Source organism: Meriones unguiculatus, chromosome 5, assembly GCF_030254825.1.
Source record: "Meriones unguiculatus strain TT.TT164.6M chromosome 5, Bangor_MerUng_6.1, whole genome shotgun sequence".
Lineage (NCBI taxonomy): Eukaryota > Metazoa > Chordata > Mammalia > Rodentia > Muridae > Meriones > Meriones unguiculatus.
The window spans coordinates 43,965,143-43,982,709 of NC_083353.1; the positions used below are offsets into that span (position 1 = coordinate 43,965,143).

General features: G+C 48.3%; 1 protein-coding gene across 1 annotated transcript in view; it reads left to right on the plus strand.

The window, feature by feature from the left end:
- Txnrd3 (thioredoxin reductase 3) overlaps positions 1 to 17,567 on the plus strand; it is a 32,108-nt gene that overhangs the window by 13,077 nt on the left and 1,464 nt on the right. Inside the window, exons 7-14 of the mRNA XM_021662857.2 lie at positions 5,115 to 5,257; positions 6,727 to 6,842; positions 7,992 to 8,217; positions 9,248 to 9,340; positions 12,766 to 12,842; positions 13,276 to 13,432; positions 15,470 to 15,577; positions 16,163 to 16,258. Coding sequence (XP_021518532.1) covers positions 5,115 to 5,257; positions 6,727 to 6,842; positions 7,992 to 8,217; positions 9,248 to 9,340; positions 12,766 to 12,842; positions 13,276 to 13,432; positions 15,470 to 15,577; positions 16,163 to 16,258 — 1,016 coding nt within the window. The remainder of the gene's footprint in view (positions 1 to 5,114; positions 5,258 to 6,726; positions 6,843 to 7,991; positions 8,218 to 9,247; positions 9,341 to 12,765; positions 12,843 to 13,275; positions 13,433 to 15,469; positions 15,578 to 16,162; positions 16,259 to 17,567) is intronic.

Consider the following 17,567-nt stretch of genomic DNA (forward strand, 5'->3'; position numbering starts at 1 on the left):
CATGTCCACTCTGCCCGCCAGCTGCCGAGGCTGCAATTTGGCTGCTGTCCTGACACTTAGGCCCAGAGACAAAGCTTGACCAAGTCCAGCTCCTCTGCAGAAGGTGGGAGGCAGTGATGGCCATTTTCGGACTTTCTTTCAGTGTGAAGAAAATAGAAGGAAAGTTTGTGGTGGTGGTGGTAGTGTCGAATCTGGGATACTCGTCTTGGCTGAGTCCCATTCCTATTTTCTGTCTGAGCTCTGCCATGCTCAGAGGCAGCACCAGGTCTGCAGAGTTCTTGCTGGGTACCTGATGCCCCTGCAACATCAGAAGAGCACCAAGAAAACTGTGAAGACAAAGTAGCCCTTTGACATCTGTTATCTTAGCCACTCTGCCCCCCCCCACCTTTTTTTTTTTTTTTTTTTTCCGAGACAGGGTTTCTCTATAGCCTTGGCTATCCTGGACTCACTTTGTAGACCAGGCTGGCTTAAAACTCACAGAGCTCCACCCCTCTGCCTCCCCAAGTGCTGGGATTACAGGTGTGTGCCGTCAACATGCCTGGCTTCCCCTTTTTATTTTGAGGCAATGTCTTACTCACCAAGTTCCCCAGGTGGGATTTGAATTCCTAAGCTCAAGTGGTAAGAGTACCTTGACCTCCTGAGTAGCTGGGGCAACAGGCATGAACCACCATACCCAGTTCAAGCTGAATCGTGAAAGCCACAGAGGAGGAGACATTAGGACCAGGAGCAGGCCGACGAAAACTGCTGATGTGAGAAAATACAGTGTATGGGATTCCGGTGAAGACGATGGAAGAAGTGAGCGTAGAGAGTTAGTTGTTTTACCCTAGAGGTGATGGGGGGTTGAGCTCAGGCAGGAGAGAGGTCCACACTGAAGCTGAGAGTCCAGATCCCTCCTGAAGCACCAAGGAACCTAGAAAGGGGAAGAGGAGGGAGAGCTGGAGCAAGCAATGCCACTGCCCTGAACAAATATGTCAAGGTTGAGAATGGGAGGTAGATTCCGGGAGGCTGAATATGCAGATGTGGCTGGATATGGTGGCCAGCTACACACTGAGGCGGAGGGTCTTCTTGGTGCCTCTGTCAGAAGACTGTGTGGAATGAGTCGTTTTTCTCCAGAGACTTCGATGCAGTTGTGGGCAGTGCCTGTCTAGAGTATTTCAGGTGACTGACAGCTGTAGAACTAGCAGAGTCACCTAAGCTGGAGGAGAGAGGCAGGTGTCGGGTAGCTCACGGGGCGTGGGCTGTGGCTCACTAGATTGACAGCATGAGGCAGGCTCAGTTAATAGCTGAGTGTAGCTCAGTTAATAGCTGAGTGTAGCTCAGTTAATGGATGAGTGTAGCTCACCTAGTAGCCGAGTGTGACTCTGTTAGTAGCTGGGTGTGGGACAGTCAGTTGAGATTAGACTCATTTCACCAGTCGACTCACTGGAGAGCACTACTGTAGGAGCTCCAGCTGTAGATGGAATCAAGCCTCTCTATTTGGTGGGCTGGTTTTAGGGTAGGATTTCTGTACTTAAGGGTGCTCCTTCTTCTTGAATCCTTATGTTGCTTCACATTCCACTGAAAGCAGCTAAAAGGTTAGCACTCTGGGGAAGGGTCGTCTGGAGAGAAAGCTAAGCAAGAGCTGTGAAGCAGAGCCAGAGCATGTGGTGATAACGTAGGGACTGGGGATAGACAAAGATTGACAAGACTAGGAAACGGGAGGCTGGTATATTTTAAGACTCCAGAAAGGTTGAGGCTGAAGTAACTATGATTCCAAGTGAATCTAAAAACAGAAAATTGCAGCCCATAACAGTGACTTGGGTAACAGGAATTCGTGAAGGCTAACAGTAGGTAAGCAGAGGTACCTGAGTCAGGGGAGCACGTGGCAACCCCTAGGAACCGCATGGTGACCTGAAGGTATTTGATAAACATCTCACAGCTGCAGGGCTTTAAAAACTATCAGCAAGGCTAACAAAAGACATTTCTTTTTCAGGGTAAAGAGTGGAAAGCAGGGACTTAATTAATAGCTTGAGTCTGTGTTAAATATGAGTTCAAGCTGCCCAGTGCATGGCCACAGTGTCGCCAGTCACCCAGTGCATGGCCACAGTGTCACCAGAGTCACTTAGAGCATGGCCACAGTGTCCAGAGCCCTCAGTGCATGGCCACAGTGTCGCCAGTCACCCAGTGCATGGCCACAGTGTCACCAGAGTCACTTAGAGCATGGCCACAGTGTCCAGAGCCCTCAGTGCATGGCCACAGTGTCCAGAGTCACCCAGTGCATGTCCAGTCGCCCAGTACAAGGCTGTAGTACCCAGAGCCACCTGTGCATGGCTGTAGTGCCCTTGGCCCGTGCGTAAGGAAATTGGACAGGAAAGAAAGGACACATGCTTGGAAAGGGTTAGTGGGAGGGTCTAACTTTATGATGTGATGTATCTAGAACATATAAAAGATTGAGCTTAGCAATATTAGAATTAATTAGTTCAGTTAGTGTGAAAATCACATTTCTTACTTGCCAGCCATAACAAGCTAAAAATATAGTGAAAAATGACAAAAATGATGAGATGCCTTGGAGCAGTGTTAACGGTGTACATGGAAGACTGTTAGTGCGCACCAAAAAGTGTTCTGAATTAGAGGGGTTGTCTCAATATTATGAAGAGGACGTGTTTCAAGATTAGCTCATGACTATGCAGACCCAGCACAATTTGAGGCTTCACTTCCCCTCTTGAAAGCCCAGAAGTGATCATTTTAAAGTTTATATTGAAAATAAACTTGTGAGACTAGCTGAGCTTTCCCAGAACAGAGGGCGACTCTCCTTATCCGATTTGCATGATGGAACAGACACAGGATAGACGGCAGCCAGGCCCCAGTCTCCCAGGAAAGCCCAGGGGATCTGGGATCCTGGCTATGCACAGGACATGCAGGCTCATGTACAGCATGATCGGGATCCTTCTTTTTACAGTGAAGGTCATTTGGCTTGTTAAGAAAATGGACAGGGCCCCTGCAAGCGGAGTTCTCAGAGGGCTGGACTAGAAGGTCTTTAGCGGTGGGGTTTGCAGAAATGGAGAACATGCATCATGAGGGTGTACAAAGCAATGTTTCCAGGCCGCAAAATCCTAGTGTTCCTCTCACCTCTCACCTGGTGCTACAGGAAGGCCTGATGGCCACACTGTGCTGGGTCCTGAGGAGGGGCTTTCTGAGAGAGGGAGGGCAGAGACAGAGACAGACAGAGAGGGGGACCCCATTCCTCTGTTGCTGTTTTGTTTTCTGGACTCTTATGAAGTTATGACTAGATTCCCCAGACAGGCCCTGTGTCTTATAAGTGTGGAGCTACACAGAGGCAGGTGTGAGCTTCTGGACTCGGCAGACAAGGTGTAGTTCCACCGAGAAGAGGCAGAGGTGGAGGAAAGGCCCAGCAATTGAATCCCAGCTTGTGTCAGAAAGAACTGGTCAGTATTGTAAGATGAAAGGCAACTCTAAATTCAAGCCCCGTTTATTATAAAGAAAGGAAAGGATCGGAGTGTTGCATTGTGGTAGAGCAGCAGGCTGTGGCTTCAGACAGGATCGAGTGACAGCACATGGCGCCCTCTAGTGTTAAGTTCCTGTACAGCATCAGGAACAGGGAGGGATGGGTCTCTTGCTAAGCTTAGGAAGTGGGGATTCCCCAGCCCTAGGCCGCCTGAGTGTCGCAGGGATGGTTGCTGCAGCTCACAGCTCTGCAGGCAGCTTTCATCTGCAGCTCACACAGTTCTGACTCTTCAGGAGTCATCGCCACCTCTGTCCCTTGTCAAGCGCTCTGGTGGTTTCCACAGCCCCAACCTTGGCTTCAGGGCTGGGCCTCTGGTGGTCTGTCTGCTCCATCCTGAGCAGCCCTTCCTCCATTGCTGCCAAGGCCTCTGTAGGAACATGGCTCCCTCCCCTGGCCTGCCTGCTGGTTGCTCTCCATAGCCATACATCTGCTGCAGCTGTTATGGCAGTGGCTGCTGCATCCACAGTCTGCCATCCCTGCTGCTGTTTTCAGCTCAGCCTGCTTTACCAAAAATAAGCAAGGAAGACACCTCCGGATAAGTGTTTTACTTGACCTAATATTGCAGCCCTAGGGGAGGCAGTGCAGGAGAGCTTTCCCTGCTGATTCACTGAGCGAGAGCAGCACTCTCTATGGCCAGAGGAGGGGAATTGCTACCACCAAGGTGGACCTTCCGTGCAAAGGCAGGTTTCTGTTTGCATCAGTCATAATCACATTACTGTCCTTTTTAGCACCAAGCACAGCAGTCTGGTGGGTCATCAGAGGAAGAATGCCCACTCTGGCCTGGGAGAGTGGCTGCAGAGTTCTCAAGTGTTCACCAAGGCTCGTGACAGCAGGAAACCCAGTGTAGACTGTTAGAGTGAGCCTTGGATGGGGCTGTCCCTTCAGGAGCGAGCAAGCAGCTGTGATTGTGGAGCACTTTCTTTAAGGTGTCTGTAGAGTATTCAGAATGGCTGGTGATGGCATAAGGTTGTCCTGTGGTTGTTTGTCCTTGCTTAAGGCAGCCAGGGCACAAGAGAGCTTCTGAGCAGCTGCCAAGGAGGAAGCCAGACCACCCATCTCCCAACCTCTTTGTTCATCTATAGGAGAATGGCCATCAGAAGCAGAGCGTATATTGTGAACTTCTTGCACTGTGATTTTAACAGTGCTGTACAGTGCACATCTGCCCATTCCCCTGGGAGCGATGGCTTTCCTCATCTGTCTCCACCTGAGGCCTTCCCACCCATGCCTCATGGTGTAAGAGTGGTTTCTGGGAGGTGTTCCCCGTGACTGAGTGGCCTTCCCATGCCAGGTGGGCATCGCCACGGAGGGTGTATACCTCTTTGTGGCTTTTTTCATTTTTTTTTCTCTCAGAACTTTGTTTTCCTATACTTTGTAATGCAAAAATGCAAAGAAGAGGAAAGCATAGCAGGTGCAGGAAAGATTAAACTGCCCCATGTTCTTGGTCTTTAAAACAGTGGCATGGCTCATGTGTGGTCATGTATAATCTGGGTGTGGTGGTCCACACGGTCACAAGTTCAAGAGCAGCCTGGGCTGCAGAGAAATACTGTTTCAAAAATGAAACACCAGCAATAAAGCCTCACTGTGTACTTTTACTCTGGTTATTTTCCAGTGAAACATGACTGGGAGACCATGACTGAAGCAATCCAGAATCATATTAGCTCCTTGAACTGGGGCTACAGGCTGGCCCTTCGGGAGAAAGGCGTGGCCTACATCAACGCCTACGGCGAGTTTGTGGAGCCGCATAAGATAAAGGTAGAGTGTGGACTCCCCGCTTCATCGTCCCTTTGCTGTCATTGACTGTGGCCTTGCCCTGAAACTAAAATGCTGTGTTGCACATTAGGGACTGCAGCTGGAGGGCCACACAACATGTGGCCTCACATATGTGCTTTTCGCACCATTGCTTGTTGATTACATGTCAGGTTAAATTGTAACATGTGCATTTTAAAGAATTTTTAATTTAAAGGTATTGTTTGCCTTTCATCTCACTGTTACTCAAAATATCGAAACAGCTTGAAGTGCAAAAAAACTGAAAGTAAGTATTTCAGCAGCGGGGAGCTTTTGAAAAATGCAAACATAAGCCACAGTCTGCAGTGTTCACAGGGGCTGCCTTACGTGGCTACTTATATGATGTTTATATACCATCAGATCTCTGTAAGCAAACGAGCTCATTTGGATGACCACAGAAGGTTTCACACTGAAGTTAGGGAAGACGTCAGCCATTGCCCCCAGTGGATCCCTGTGCCATCAGCCATCACCCTCAACATCTGGAGTGTCTTGTACTTTTTTTTTTCTTTGCAAACACAGCATGAGGTGGTCTTAGGTTCTTTTGTAGTCAGTTAGACTGGCTGAGACTGGTGAGGGCTGATCAACTTGAAGTTGTCCCTTCAGACTCTCCAGACTCTAACAACTGAAGGTAGTCTGTTTCTCAGCTTGTCAGAGGCCTGACAGGTAGGTGGTTGAGCTGCCCTGCCCCACCCAGCATCTGCTGAGACCTCGTCTCCCCCACAGTTCAAGCTCAGAGTTTCTTCCCATCCCCGTGCCACCCATGCTTGTCTTCTTCAGGACCACCCTAAGGAGTCCCTGACTTAAGCTGTTGCCTTCCGGCCATTTGTGCCTCCATTTGTTTAAATGCCATCATTGGCATTGGAATGTCTTACCTGGAAATGTACTTAGAATCATTCATGCGATCACAAATAACGTTTAACCCTCCTTAGCTGAAGATGTGTGGCGTGGTGTGTGAGGGCCTTCAATTTTAGCTCTCGCCTGCCTTCCAGGCTTACACCTCCAGGCTGTTTAGGACAGGAGTGCAAGCAGGAGCAGAGGCGGGAACCACGGAGGAGAGCTGCTTGCTGCCTTGCTCCCTGGCTCATGCTCAGCTAGCTTTTTAAGGAAGCCTGCCCAGTGTGACACTGCCTTCCCACATCAGTCATCAGTCAAGAAGATGCATCACAGTCCTTTATCTACACCAACCTGATAGAGGTCATTCCTTGGTACTTTTCTTGTTTCCAGGCCTTCTGCAAAGCCGCCCTGTACTGGCTTTGTAGTCAGCACCCCAGCCCCACAGTGGAGCTGCGGCCACCATGCTGTACAGACTTGAGCTGTCTGCTTGGTGCCTGTCACATGGCACTGCTGGCTCTGCATAGACGTCGCAGCTGCTGAATGAGAGGCGTCGAGGGTGGTGAGGAGAGTGTATGCCAAAGTTTCTTTTCCTTCTTTTCAAGGCAACCAATAAGAAAGGACAGGAAACTTTTTACACCGCTTCCAAGTTTGTCATAGCAACAGGTGAAAGGCCACGGTATTTGGGAATCCAGGGAGATAAGGAATACTGTATTACCAGGTAAGAGGAGATAGACCATTTCAGCTTTCCTGCATCGTGCGCTTTCATGTTCCCATTTTATATGTCCCGTCTCATTTCACGAAGGACTTGCTTTTTGTGACAAAACGATACATAGCACCAGAAACCGCAGTTAACATACTACAGTGAACAGATGTCAGAGCAGGCAGGCAGCGAGGTCACTGGTAGAACCCACACGAGAATCATGCTGTTTCTACGTAACTGCCGGAAGAGGCCAAAGCAAAGACAGACCCTTGACTAGCTGCGAGGCTGCATGGTCCATGTTAGAGATGAGCCAGGTGGTCAGGGCAGCCAGCTCTTCCTGTGCCGTGAGTCCGCTCCAGCACTCCCCAGCTGTCAAGTTAGAGACTGTGCGGGGACTTCAGACTGTGGAGCAGAGGAAATACATTTTCATCACACTATTGTCTGGTTCAACACATAGCCACACGCACCTCACATCCCATACATACTGCACATTTCTCGTGCACCATACAGATCCATGCACACTAGACACCACAATACCACATACCACACATATTTCCTGCACTGTACATGTCTGCACACACCACGCGTATCATACACACCGCACATATCTCAAGCACACGCCATACACTATATGTGTCCCACATACGTCACACGTACAACACCCACTATACACTTCTCATACACCACACGCATCCACGCATGCGCACTACGCTCTCATACACTGCACACGTCCACATCACACAGAGGTGCCCCTGCAGCACAGAAGATTTTCCATTCTGCGTTTTTAAGATTTCATCTGTTTTTATGTTTACGGATGTTTGCACGTATTTCTGTGCACCCCATGCGTGCAGTGCCCGCAGAAGTCAGAAGAGAGCATCAGATCCCCTGCAACTGGAGTTCCAATTGATTGTGAGCCACCACAGGGGTGCCGGGAACTGAGCCTAGATCCTCTGTAAGAGCAGCCAGGGCACTTAGTAATTTGCTTGTGATGTCATTTGACTTTGAAGGCTCATGTCTTCTCTGAGTTCTCTCAGGCAGACCTGAGACTGTTGTGTTCTCTTGGTGTCTGTCCACTTAGGCACTGAATTGCCATTCCAACACCAGACCAGCACACACCAAACCCGTTTTGTGATTCCTACCTGCACTCTGTTCTCTTGTGTCTTTCAGTGATGACCTTTTCTCTCTGCGGTACTGCCCGGGCCGCACCTTAGTCGTAGGTGCCTCCTACGTTGGTCTGGAGTGTGCCGGCTTTCTGGCTGGCTTGGGGTTAGATGTGACGGTCATGGTGCGCACCGTCCTTCTTCGCGGCTTTGATCAGGAAATGGCAGAGAAAGTGGGATCCTACTTGGAACAACAAGGCGTCAAGTTCCAAAGGAAACTCATCCCTGTTTCGGCAAGTCTGGGCAGCTTGGACCTTTTTGCTGTCTTTCTTACTCATTTTAAAATTTTGCCATTTAAAAATCTTACTTTCATTTCATAAAATAAATTAGTCCTCACACGCTCACATAGTGCTGAAAGTAACGTATCCATCCCTGGGTCTCCCTCTGACACACCCACTCTGAGTCTCCCTCCCTCTGACCTTTCCCAGGCTCCTGTCCTGTTTTCTCATCAGCTTTCGTCCTCAGACGAACCAGCCTTCCATGCCTTTTGCCTGGCTCTCCACCACTCTTCTTCCTTTAAAAACATTCTCTGCTTACAACCTCTCATTTTTGCCTGCTTCACAGTCAGCTGTCCCCCCCACCCATTCCCCCTTTGGTGATGCTTTTCAGGAAGCCCAGTGGTCACACCTGTGTCCGCACATTATGGGCCTTCCTGCTGCATGGAGAGATGTGTCTCCTCTGCCAAGAGCTTTCTGTTCCGGCTGATGTGGCCCCTAGCCTGTGCCTTCCCATCCAGTCTGCTCAGCAGGCAGATGCTGGTGCCCGTATGTTTTTGTCTGCAGCGCTCCTCACTAGCCTGTGCTTTCTATGAGTGATCTGTAGCTTCAAGTTTTCATTGGGTGCTAATGGCACTCAGATTAACAGCTCCTGTTGAGGTACCTCCCCTGAACCCCACACTTATTGGAGAAGCCCCTTAGACACCCCTGCTTGAGTCCTCTCGAGTACTTCAGATTTAACTAAATAACATTTAAGCAATGCACGTCCACTTGGACCCCCGCTAATCTTTCTGACCCACCCAGTAAGTGGAACCACTTAGAAGCCAACACCTGGAAGGCCTGCTTTGTTGTTTTTTTTCTGCCTCCAGACTTATTGAATCCCCCATTTAATTCCATCTGTAAAATGTTGAACCTGCATGTTCCCCTCCTCTGCTTGGTCAAGAGTGCTCAAGCGTGCTCGCCGACTGCGAGCACATCCATACGTGCATGTCCTCTCTCAGTTTGCTCTCTGCCATGTTAGAGTCAGCACCTCATGTGTCCTCACTAGGTTCAACAATTGGAGAAAGGCTCACCCGGCAAACTGAAAGTCTTGGCGAAGTCCACTGATGGATTGGAAATCGTTGAAGGCGTATACAACACGGTGAGCGTGAGTGGTGAGTGCTCCTGTGAGCGAGCAGGGGCAAGGCACGAGAAATAACACTAGCTTAATGCTTCCAGTGGTTGTAAGAGGGAAGGACTGTGAGCCACCACACTCGTGTGCAGCGATGTGACATGTGCACATGTGTGACTGTGCACAGAAAGATCCGGAAGCTGACATCCAAACCCCATTGGTCTCTTGTTCTGGAGAATCAGGTATTTCTTACAGACATGTACTTGGAAATCCTTCTGGTAAATGTCAAGTATATTTTATAAACAAAAAAATCCAAGACATCCAGTTTTTCTTTTCAAAGACAATTCCTGACTCTTGTACCAGTGTGAATACCCTGAGAGGCTGAGGTGCCAGAGGGTCTCTTAGTTACGGTTTTAATAGAAACTGTGCAATTATTATGTACTCTTTATTCGTGTGCATTATGTAAGAATCTAAAAAAATAAACGTAAATGTTGGAGAAACAGGCAAATTAGAACGTGCATAACCGAGCTGGAAGACCAGCCTCTGCCTGTTGTGGCTTTGATTAGGGTCATGTGGTGTTCGGATGGTGGCTGTCTGCTGTGTTCAGTGGTTCAGGAACATGACGAATCATTCCAGGCATTGAGGTCTTTGTGGCTCCAGCAGAGGTCACGCAGGCCTCTAGGGGATGAGAACCTCTCCTGGTTTGTTCCTGGGTGTTTGTGTGTTATGTGGTTACATACGGTTTCTTTGTGTCCTGTACTGTGCTATTGCTGTATAAAAATGCCAGTTTCGTGGGGCTTTAAAATTACTCATGTACTTGTGTGACTCTTACCTGAAACCTTTCCTTGTATTGCTTTGGATTTTCTGTGCGCACATTCATGCTCTTTGCTGATAAGGGCAGTTTTGTCTCCTCTCTGCTGTAAGTGCTGGTTAGTTTTTGTTAACTTGACTCAGACTAGAGACTCCCAGGAAGAAGAAACCTCAACTGAGGAAGCGCCTCTATCATGCTGGTGTGTGGGCACGTCCTGGGCTGCCTTCCTGATTGACGTGGGGAGGCCCAGCCCACTGTGGGCAGTGCCACCCAGGCAGCTCACCCTAGGCAGGTGGTCCTCGGTTATATTAGAAAGTAGACTGAACATAAACTGGGGATCAGGCCAGCGAACAGCTTCCTTCCTCCATGGTTCCTGCCCTGCTTTCCTTGAGTGATAGACCATGACCGGGAAGTGTACGTTGAAACAAACGCTTTCCTCCCTATGTTGGTTGGTCAGTGTTTTATCGCGGCCACAGAAAGCTACCTAGGACAACGCACCAGCGGGGGTTCATAAGCAGCAGTGACAACAGGTGACTCATCCTGTTCTCTACTACAGTAGGCAAGGGTCAATGGCTTCCCATGAAAGCGCAATGTCCCCCACCGCGTGTGACGGTGGGCAAACGAGGGCACTCTAGTTCTTGTTCACCAAGTGTTTGTGTTTTTTTAACTTTTGCTCATTTTGTTTTAGTTCTTTATTTTAAAATTAAGCACAGATGTTCGGTTGTAATGGTTTCTGTAGCTATCGGGAAGCAACGGTTTCCTTTAGCACCTGTCAAGGTGTTGAGTGATTTTCTAATCAGTCAGCTCTGGATTCTTGGCATCAGCCCAGTCCAGTGATTTTAATTTGATTGCTTAGAATTTAAACATCTATAGTTATAAGTCATGTTGGTGTATGTTTGTGTGTGTAAACACACATGGATGGTATATGAGTGTGTGTGCACATGGATGTATGTGTGTATGTATGTATGTGTGTACACATTTGTGTCAGCTTATTAGAGTCAGTTTTTCATTAAATGGTTAGTGCTGGCTTTAAACTTATTATGTAGTTCAGGCTGGTCTCAAACTCATAGTGATCCTCCTGCCTCAGTCTCCTGAGTGTTGCCATTCCTGGTTCTGACTTGTATTTGCCTTTTACATCTTAAACATTTTAGGCAACAGTCAAGGCTATTCTAGTTCATGAAAGTCATTGATAGTGTGTTTACTCCCTTACGTATCTTCTGGCACCTTTATGTCATACTAGGATTGGACTTTTATGTTTTGTGAAATTTGCTGATAAAACTTTCTAGATTTAAATTCTACAGGGGAATGTGCGGACACAGTCTTTTTTTTTTCCCCTTTAAGACAAAAACTACTTTTGATTTATTATGTCTTCTTTTAGGAATTAGTCCTTTCAGCTAAGCTCTCCAACACAATGGCATACAGTCCCTTATATCTAACTTACTGTTAGATGACCAGACCTATTGTACAATTGATTGTTTTGGGCAAATCATGTGCTGGCACAGGGCACTCCTTAAAGCAGTGGAAAATGTGATTCCAGAAAGCTCCGTGTCCTTCTCAGTCCCCATCCATGCCTGTGTGGTTCTGCCACGACAGACTGTCTGAATACCACATTGTCATTTGCTCCTTGGTGCCTGGCATGGTATGTCTAGGTGGCATTTCTAGGGCCACTGGTATTGTGTGTATCTGTTACTAGGGTCAGAAGGATGGGGTAGACATTGCATGGTTGCTGGTACATTTCCCTGTGTGTGGTTTGGGCTTATGGCAAGGCAGTACAACATGGCTGGAGTACACAGTAGAAGCAGTGTGAGAGAAAGAGCATGAGAAAGGACTGAGGTCCCACAATCCCCTTTGAGAGTATGCTCCTAGTGACCTCACTTCCACTCTGTAGACCCCACATCTCAAAGGCTCTTCAGCTCCCAGGACCACCTCAGGCTTTGACCAACTCCCCAACACAGAGCCTTTATCCAAACTATAAGAAGGACATAGCCATGTGACCTTGTTTCATTTTAATTATCACCATATCCTTCTCTGTTTCCAAATCCTGCCATGGACTGAGATACTCTGGGCTAGTGAAGACACATATGGGTTTGGGGGAGATCCAACTCATGTACTTACGAGGTTCCGTGTGTGAACTTGGTATGCTGGTTAGTGCCAGACAGAATCCAGAGTCACCTGGGAGATGGACCTCTGGGCGTGTTTGGGGATTATCTTGTGTGAACTGAGATGGAAAGACTTGTCCGCTGTGGGCTGTGCCATTCCCTGGCTGGGACCTTAGCCTGTATATGTGAAGAAAGAGAGCTGGGTAGCCTGTGTTCATCACTGTCTGCTTCCTGACTGTGGATGTGGTCTGTCCTTGCCACAAGCTTGAAGCCTTGACTTCCCCCATCATGAACTGTGGCTGGAAGAAACCCTTTCTCCTTTAAGTGGCTTTTGTTGGGCTATTTTTTTTTTTTTAATCATGGCCACAGAAAAGAAACTAAGACAATCGCTAAGCCATGCCTCTCAAGGAGTCCATCAGCGTTCCTGGTATAGGCTACTTATAATATTTACTGTTAGCCTTTTCATGCCTCAAGATCTGTAGTGGTGTCTCCCTTGTCTGTCTTATGGGGATAATTCATGCTTCTGGTCTCCTCTCTAAATGCAGGTTTTGTTAGCAATTGGTCGTGACTCCTGTACCAGGAAAATAGGGCTGGAGAGGATCGGGGTCAAAATCAATGAGAAGTAAGTGTAGGGTCGTGGCACTGTTACTGCACATAACCCCATTGAAAAACTGGTAATTGCCAAGATATTACATTCTAATGCCTCAGATTTCTCACCACAAGTATGATGCCAACTGTGTATCAATCTCTTAATCAGCCAATCAGATACTCTTAGCACAGGCCTTAAAAAGCTCATGGATTCAATAGCAATCCAAAAATATATTCACAGAAATATGTTCTCCCACTGTTGATGACTTAGAGTGAATTTTGATGTCTTTGATCAAAAGAGAAAAATTCCGAAGCCCCAAGAGGGATCATGGGGAATGTGGAGGCTTCGGACCTGCAGGAAGCATGGCCTAAGCCTCTGTCTTCCAGGTCACTGGACGCCATAGTGCCAGGGCTATGGGGGTCCTCAGCAACACAGGGACTTAGTCTGCGCCTTCCTCCTCTACCAGGAACGGCAAAATCCCAGTAAACGATGTGGAACAGACCAACGTGCCCCACATTTATGCTATCGGGGATATACTGGATGGCAAACCAGAGCTCACTCCTGTTGCCATCCAGGCAGGCAAGCTGCTAGCTCGAAGGCTCTTTGGAGCCTCTTCAGAAAAGGTAAGTTGTTTCTTACTGCAGACCTGTTTGCTTGTATACATGTATGTCTGTGAGCCTCTCTGTGAATCTGCATGTCTGTTCTTTGTGTATCTGTGTGCTTGTGTGTATCTGTATATATATGAGTGTATGTGGTATGTATGTCTCTGTCTTTGTATATATGTATGTCTGTGTGTATGTATATACATGTGTATATGTGTGTGTTTGTGTGTGTGTGTGTGTGTGTGTGTGTGTGCTTGGAGGTGAAGTCTGGCTCTCATGAGCACTAAGTAAGAGCTCTACCATATCCCCATTCCTGAGATAATATCTTGATCAAAATTAGGATTTCAAAAGTACTACAAATAACACTCATTGACTCATTTTCTAAATAAAGCTTCTTAGGGATGATTTGCAGTTGAGTTACTACTGGCTAAAGAGCTGATAAATCTTGTGGGTTTTTTTTTGTTTTCATTCTTGGGCTGCCCTGTGATTACTGTGGGTCTAGCCCCAGGACTCGTCAAACAGGCAGGGGCTGAGTCCCGCAGGCTCAGACAGTGTACTGGCGACAGTTTAGAGATGTGGTCATGTGCCAGAGAGCTGCATCCCGGTTGCTGCAGCGCAGGGAAAGATGCCTGAATTATCCGAGAGGTTGGAGACAGGTTCCTGCATGGCCAGCCGCAGCTTGCAATAGAGACTGTGCTCTCCTCATCAGTATTCTAGCCTTTTGCACTGCCTGCTTGGTCAGCCACATTCACTAGCAATTTCACTTTCATCTTTTGCAAGTCCACTGTCTTGCTGTACCTTAGGGAGACACTTGGGATCTGGGGGATTCTACCAAGGGAGCAGTGGACTCTGGGTAACTCTACCGAGGCAACTTTTCTAGTAGGTATGCCATCAGATCAGAGCGAGAGGTTTGTGGGAATAATGGCGTCCTCACGTGGTCTCACCCTTGGGAGGAGCACACTGTTCTGTCAGTAGAAGTGGGGACCTGCGGCAGGGCTAGCAGGAGGGTGGTGGCTCTGCTTGCATGTTGTTACCCCCCCCCCCCACAGTGCACATGGCACTTGCAGTGTCTTCAAGTGACAATGGGGAGACATAAGGCCATCTGTCCCCCAGCTTCTTTTAGAAGGACACATGGTGTCTCCTGCATGAACCTCTACCTCAGGTCTCTTGAGTTGTGATGCTCAGCCTGCTCTTCTCTTTGAAATAACTGTAGTAAATACACTTTTGTTTTTTCTGAGGTACAGCAGTCTAATTTGCTTGTAGCTTGTGTTGCTTAAATACAAAGATAGTTACCCTCTGGCCAGTTCAGAGCCCGAGAACTCAGCAGAAGTTCAGCAGAGTGGGGGATGTGACAGTGGTTAAACACTTGCCACCAAACGTAAGGATCAGAGTTGGGAATCCTCGAAACCTGTGTTTGGCGGCCCACCTGTAATTTCAGCCTCCAGAGCTGAGATGGGATCCCCAGAGCAAACTGGCCCAACAAGACTAGTTGTATCAACCACATCTGAGTTTGACTGAGAGATCCTGCCTCAGTTGATAAGGTAGAAAGGTGACGGAGGATGACTCCTGACATGAATCTCAGGCTTCCACATGCATGTATATTCCCATATGTCTGTAACCTCATTGTAACGCACATCTATACACACACCTATACACATGCAAAATCATGCAGTCACGAGGGCTGGGGAGTTGGCTCAGTGGTTAAGAGCACACACTGCTCTTGCAGAAGACCCAGGTTTAAATCCCAGAACCCACATGATGGCTCACAACTGTCTGTAACTAGTTCCAGGGGATCTGACACCCTCTTCTGTCCTCTATAGGCACTAGGAACACAGGTACAAACATACATCCATACACTAGGAACAAACATACATCCAGGCAAACAGCCACATATATAAAATGAAATAATAAATATGTGTCGGGCATCCTTTCTTCTGTCAGCTCTCATACCCGCCTAGTCCCTCTTGATCTGACACAGCCCTACTGCCTTTTATGAATCTACGTTATAGAAACTTGCTGGGAAGCTGGTCATAGGAGTGTGGTGTGTTTCTCTTCTAGTGCGATTACGTTAACATCCCAACCACAGTGTTCACACCTCTGGAATATGGCTGCTGCGGACTGTCTGAAGAGAGAGCCATCGAAGTGTATAAAAAAGAGAATCTGGAAGTAAGACCGTATTTCATAATCACCCATCCGTCTTTGAAGCCACCTTTTTTTGTATGTTGTAACTCTGCAAGTCTCTGTTGTGCCAACATTAGAGAAATCATCCTCCTACTTGGGAGAATGTTAAGTGAATCTAAACTGTCTCACTAGCAAAGTGATGACGAGGATGCAGCTGTGGCGAGCGGGAAGTAAGGTGTGTGGGTTAGGGCTTTGGAGATGCAGGTATGAAAGGTTCTCTCCTGTCAGGGACTCAGAGGCGCTGCCCCAGAGACATGGCTCTCAGGTCAGGGCCTGCTGGACTCTGCAGGCTCAGCAGCACAGGTGCTGCGCTGGTGCCTTCTGGTCCTCTAGGTTTTGGGTGAATGTTGACACAAGGTGGGTTCTCAGTAGTCACCTCAGCCCACACAGGAACTAGTGTGGCACCTTGGGCTGACAAAACTAAATGCTTGACAATGGAGTTTAGCTAAGCAGAGGTGACATGCTGTTGTTTCAAGAGCTGCTGCAACCTGTCGTCTCAGGGGGACTAAAGAGCGTATCAGGGGTAGGTTTCGTATGATGCTAATTTCAGACTCTTCCCTTCTGGGCTAGGTGTATCACACCTTGTTCTGGCCTCTTGAGTGGACAGTCGCTGGCAGAGACAACAACACCTGTTATGCAAAGATAATCTGCAACAAATTCGACTGTGTAAGTAGATGCCTGGATGCTATGGTTCTTGCTCTGCTCTGTTCTACTCCATTTTCTCTGGGGATCGGGCATAGGGCCTCACTTGTGCAAAAGCATGTATGGATATAACCTAGAACCTCCACTCAGATGTAGCCTGTGGTAGCTCAGTAACCAATTGGTTTCCCAAAGTGAGGGGAACAGGGACTATTTCTAACAGGAACTCGATGACTGGCTCTTTGGTCTCCCCACCCCCGAAGGGAGGAGCAGTCCTGTTAGGCCACAGAGGAGGGCTTTGCAGCCAGTCCTGAAGATACCTGATAAATCAGGATCAGATGAATGGGGAGGAGGTCCCCCCCATCAGTGGACTTGGAAAGGGGCACGGTGGAGATGAGGGAGGGAGGGAGGGAGGGACTGGGAGGGAATGAGGGATCGGGACACGGCTGGGATACAGAGTTAATAAAATGTAACTGATAAAAAAAAAAAAAAAAAAAAAGCATGCCCTCTACCCTGGGCTGCTGACCTGCTGTGATTTTAAAATACAGCTTGGATTCTTGCCAGTTGGGTTTTTAGGGCTTCATTAAAGACTGCAATCAGACCAGGAGCGAGCTCATAGCTGCTTGCAGAGGCGAGCCCAGGAACAGGCTCCTAGCTCCTAGCTGTTTGCAGAGGCGAGCCTAGGAATAGGCTCCCAGCTCAGCACTGCCCAGAGTGGACAGTTTAACCCTGATGATCTAGAACTGTGAACGCTAATACTTTGTCTACCATCCAGCATGGTGCATGTTTGTGTGTGCTTCACTAATGGTGTGGCATTTGTGGAATGATGAGGAGAGGCCCTCACAGCAAGAAGCTCCAGGTCAACAGGCAGGTGCTGACGGAGCTCCACAGGCAGAGATGTCTCCTGTGCCTGGCTCTGTCCCCCTCTTACACACACTCCTTTCATCTGTCTTCATGAACAACAACAACAACAACAAAAGCTTGGCAGAGGACAGCCTATGGCTGACCACTACCCCAGACACCTGTTGTACGCTGCCCTTCTGGCAGCATCTAGCAGCCGTTCCTGAGCTCTGCTTAGCGTCAGGAGCAGGCACCTGCTCACTGGGCTCACAAACCCTCCTAGTAAGACCCCAGGCCTTGGGGTCACTCCACTGCAGGGCCTTCGTTCGCATGTGGCATGTCTGTGTGGCCGGTCTCAGTGTAACTGAGACGTCACATCCCACCCAGGAGCTCCATCACAGGTCAGCAAATTGAGCACGCTAGTACATTCGAGTGTGCTTTAGTTCTTGCCGCACGTTTACCGATGCCTCTGGCAGATCTCCTCAGCTCAGCCCCT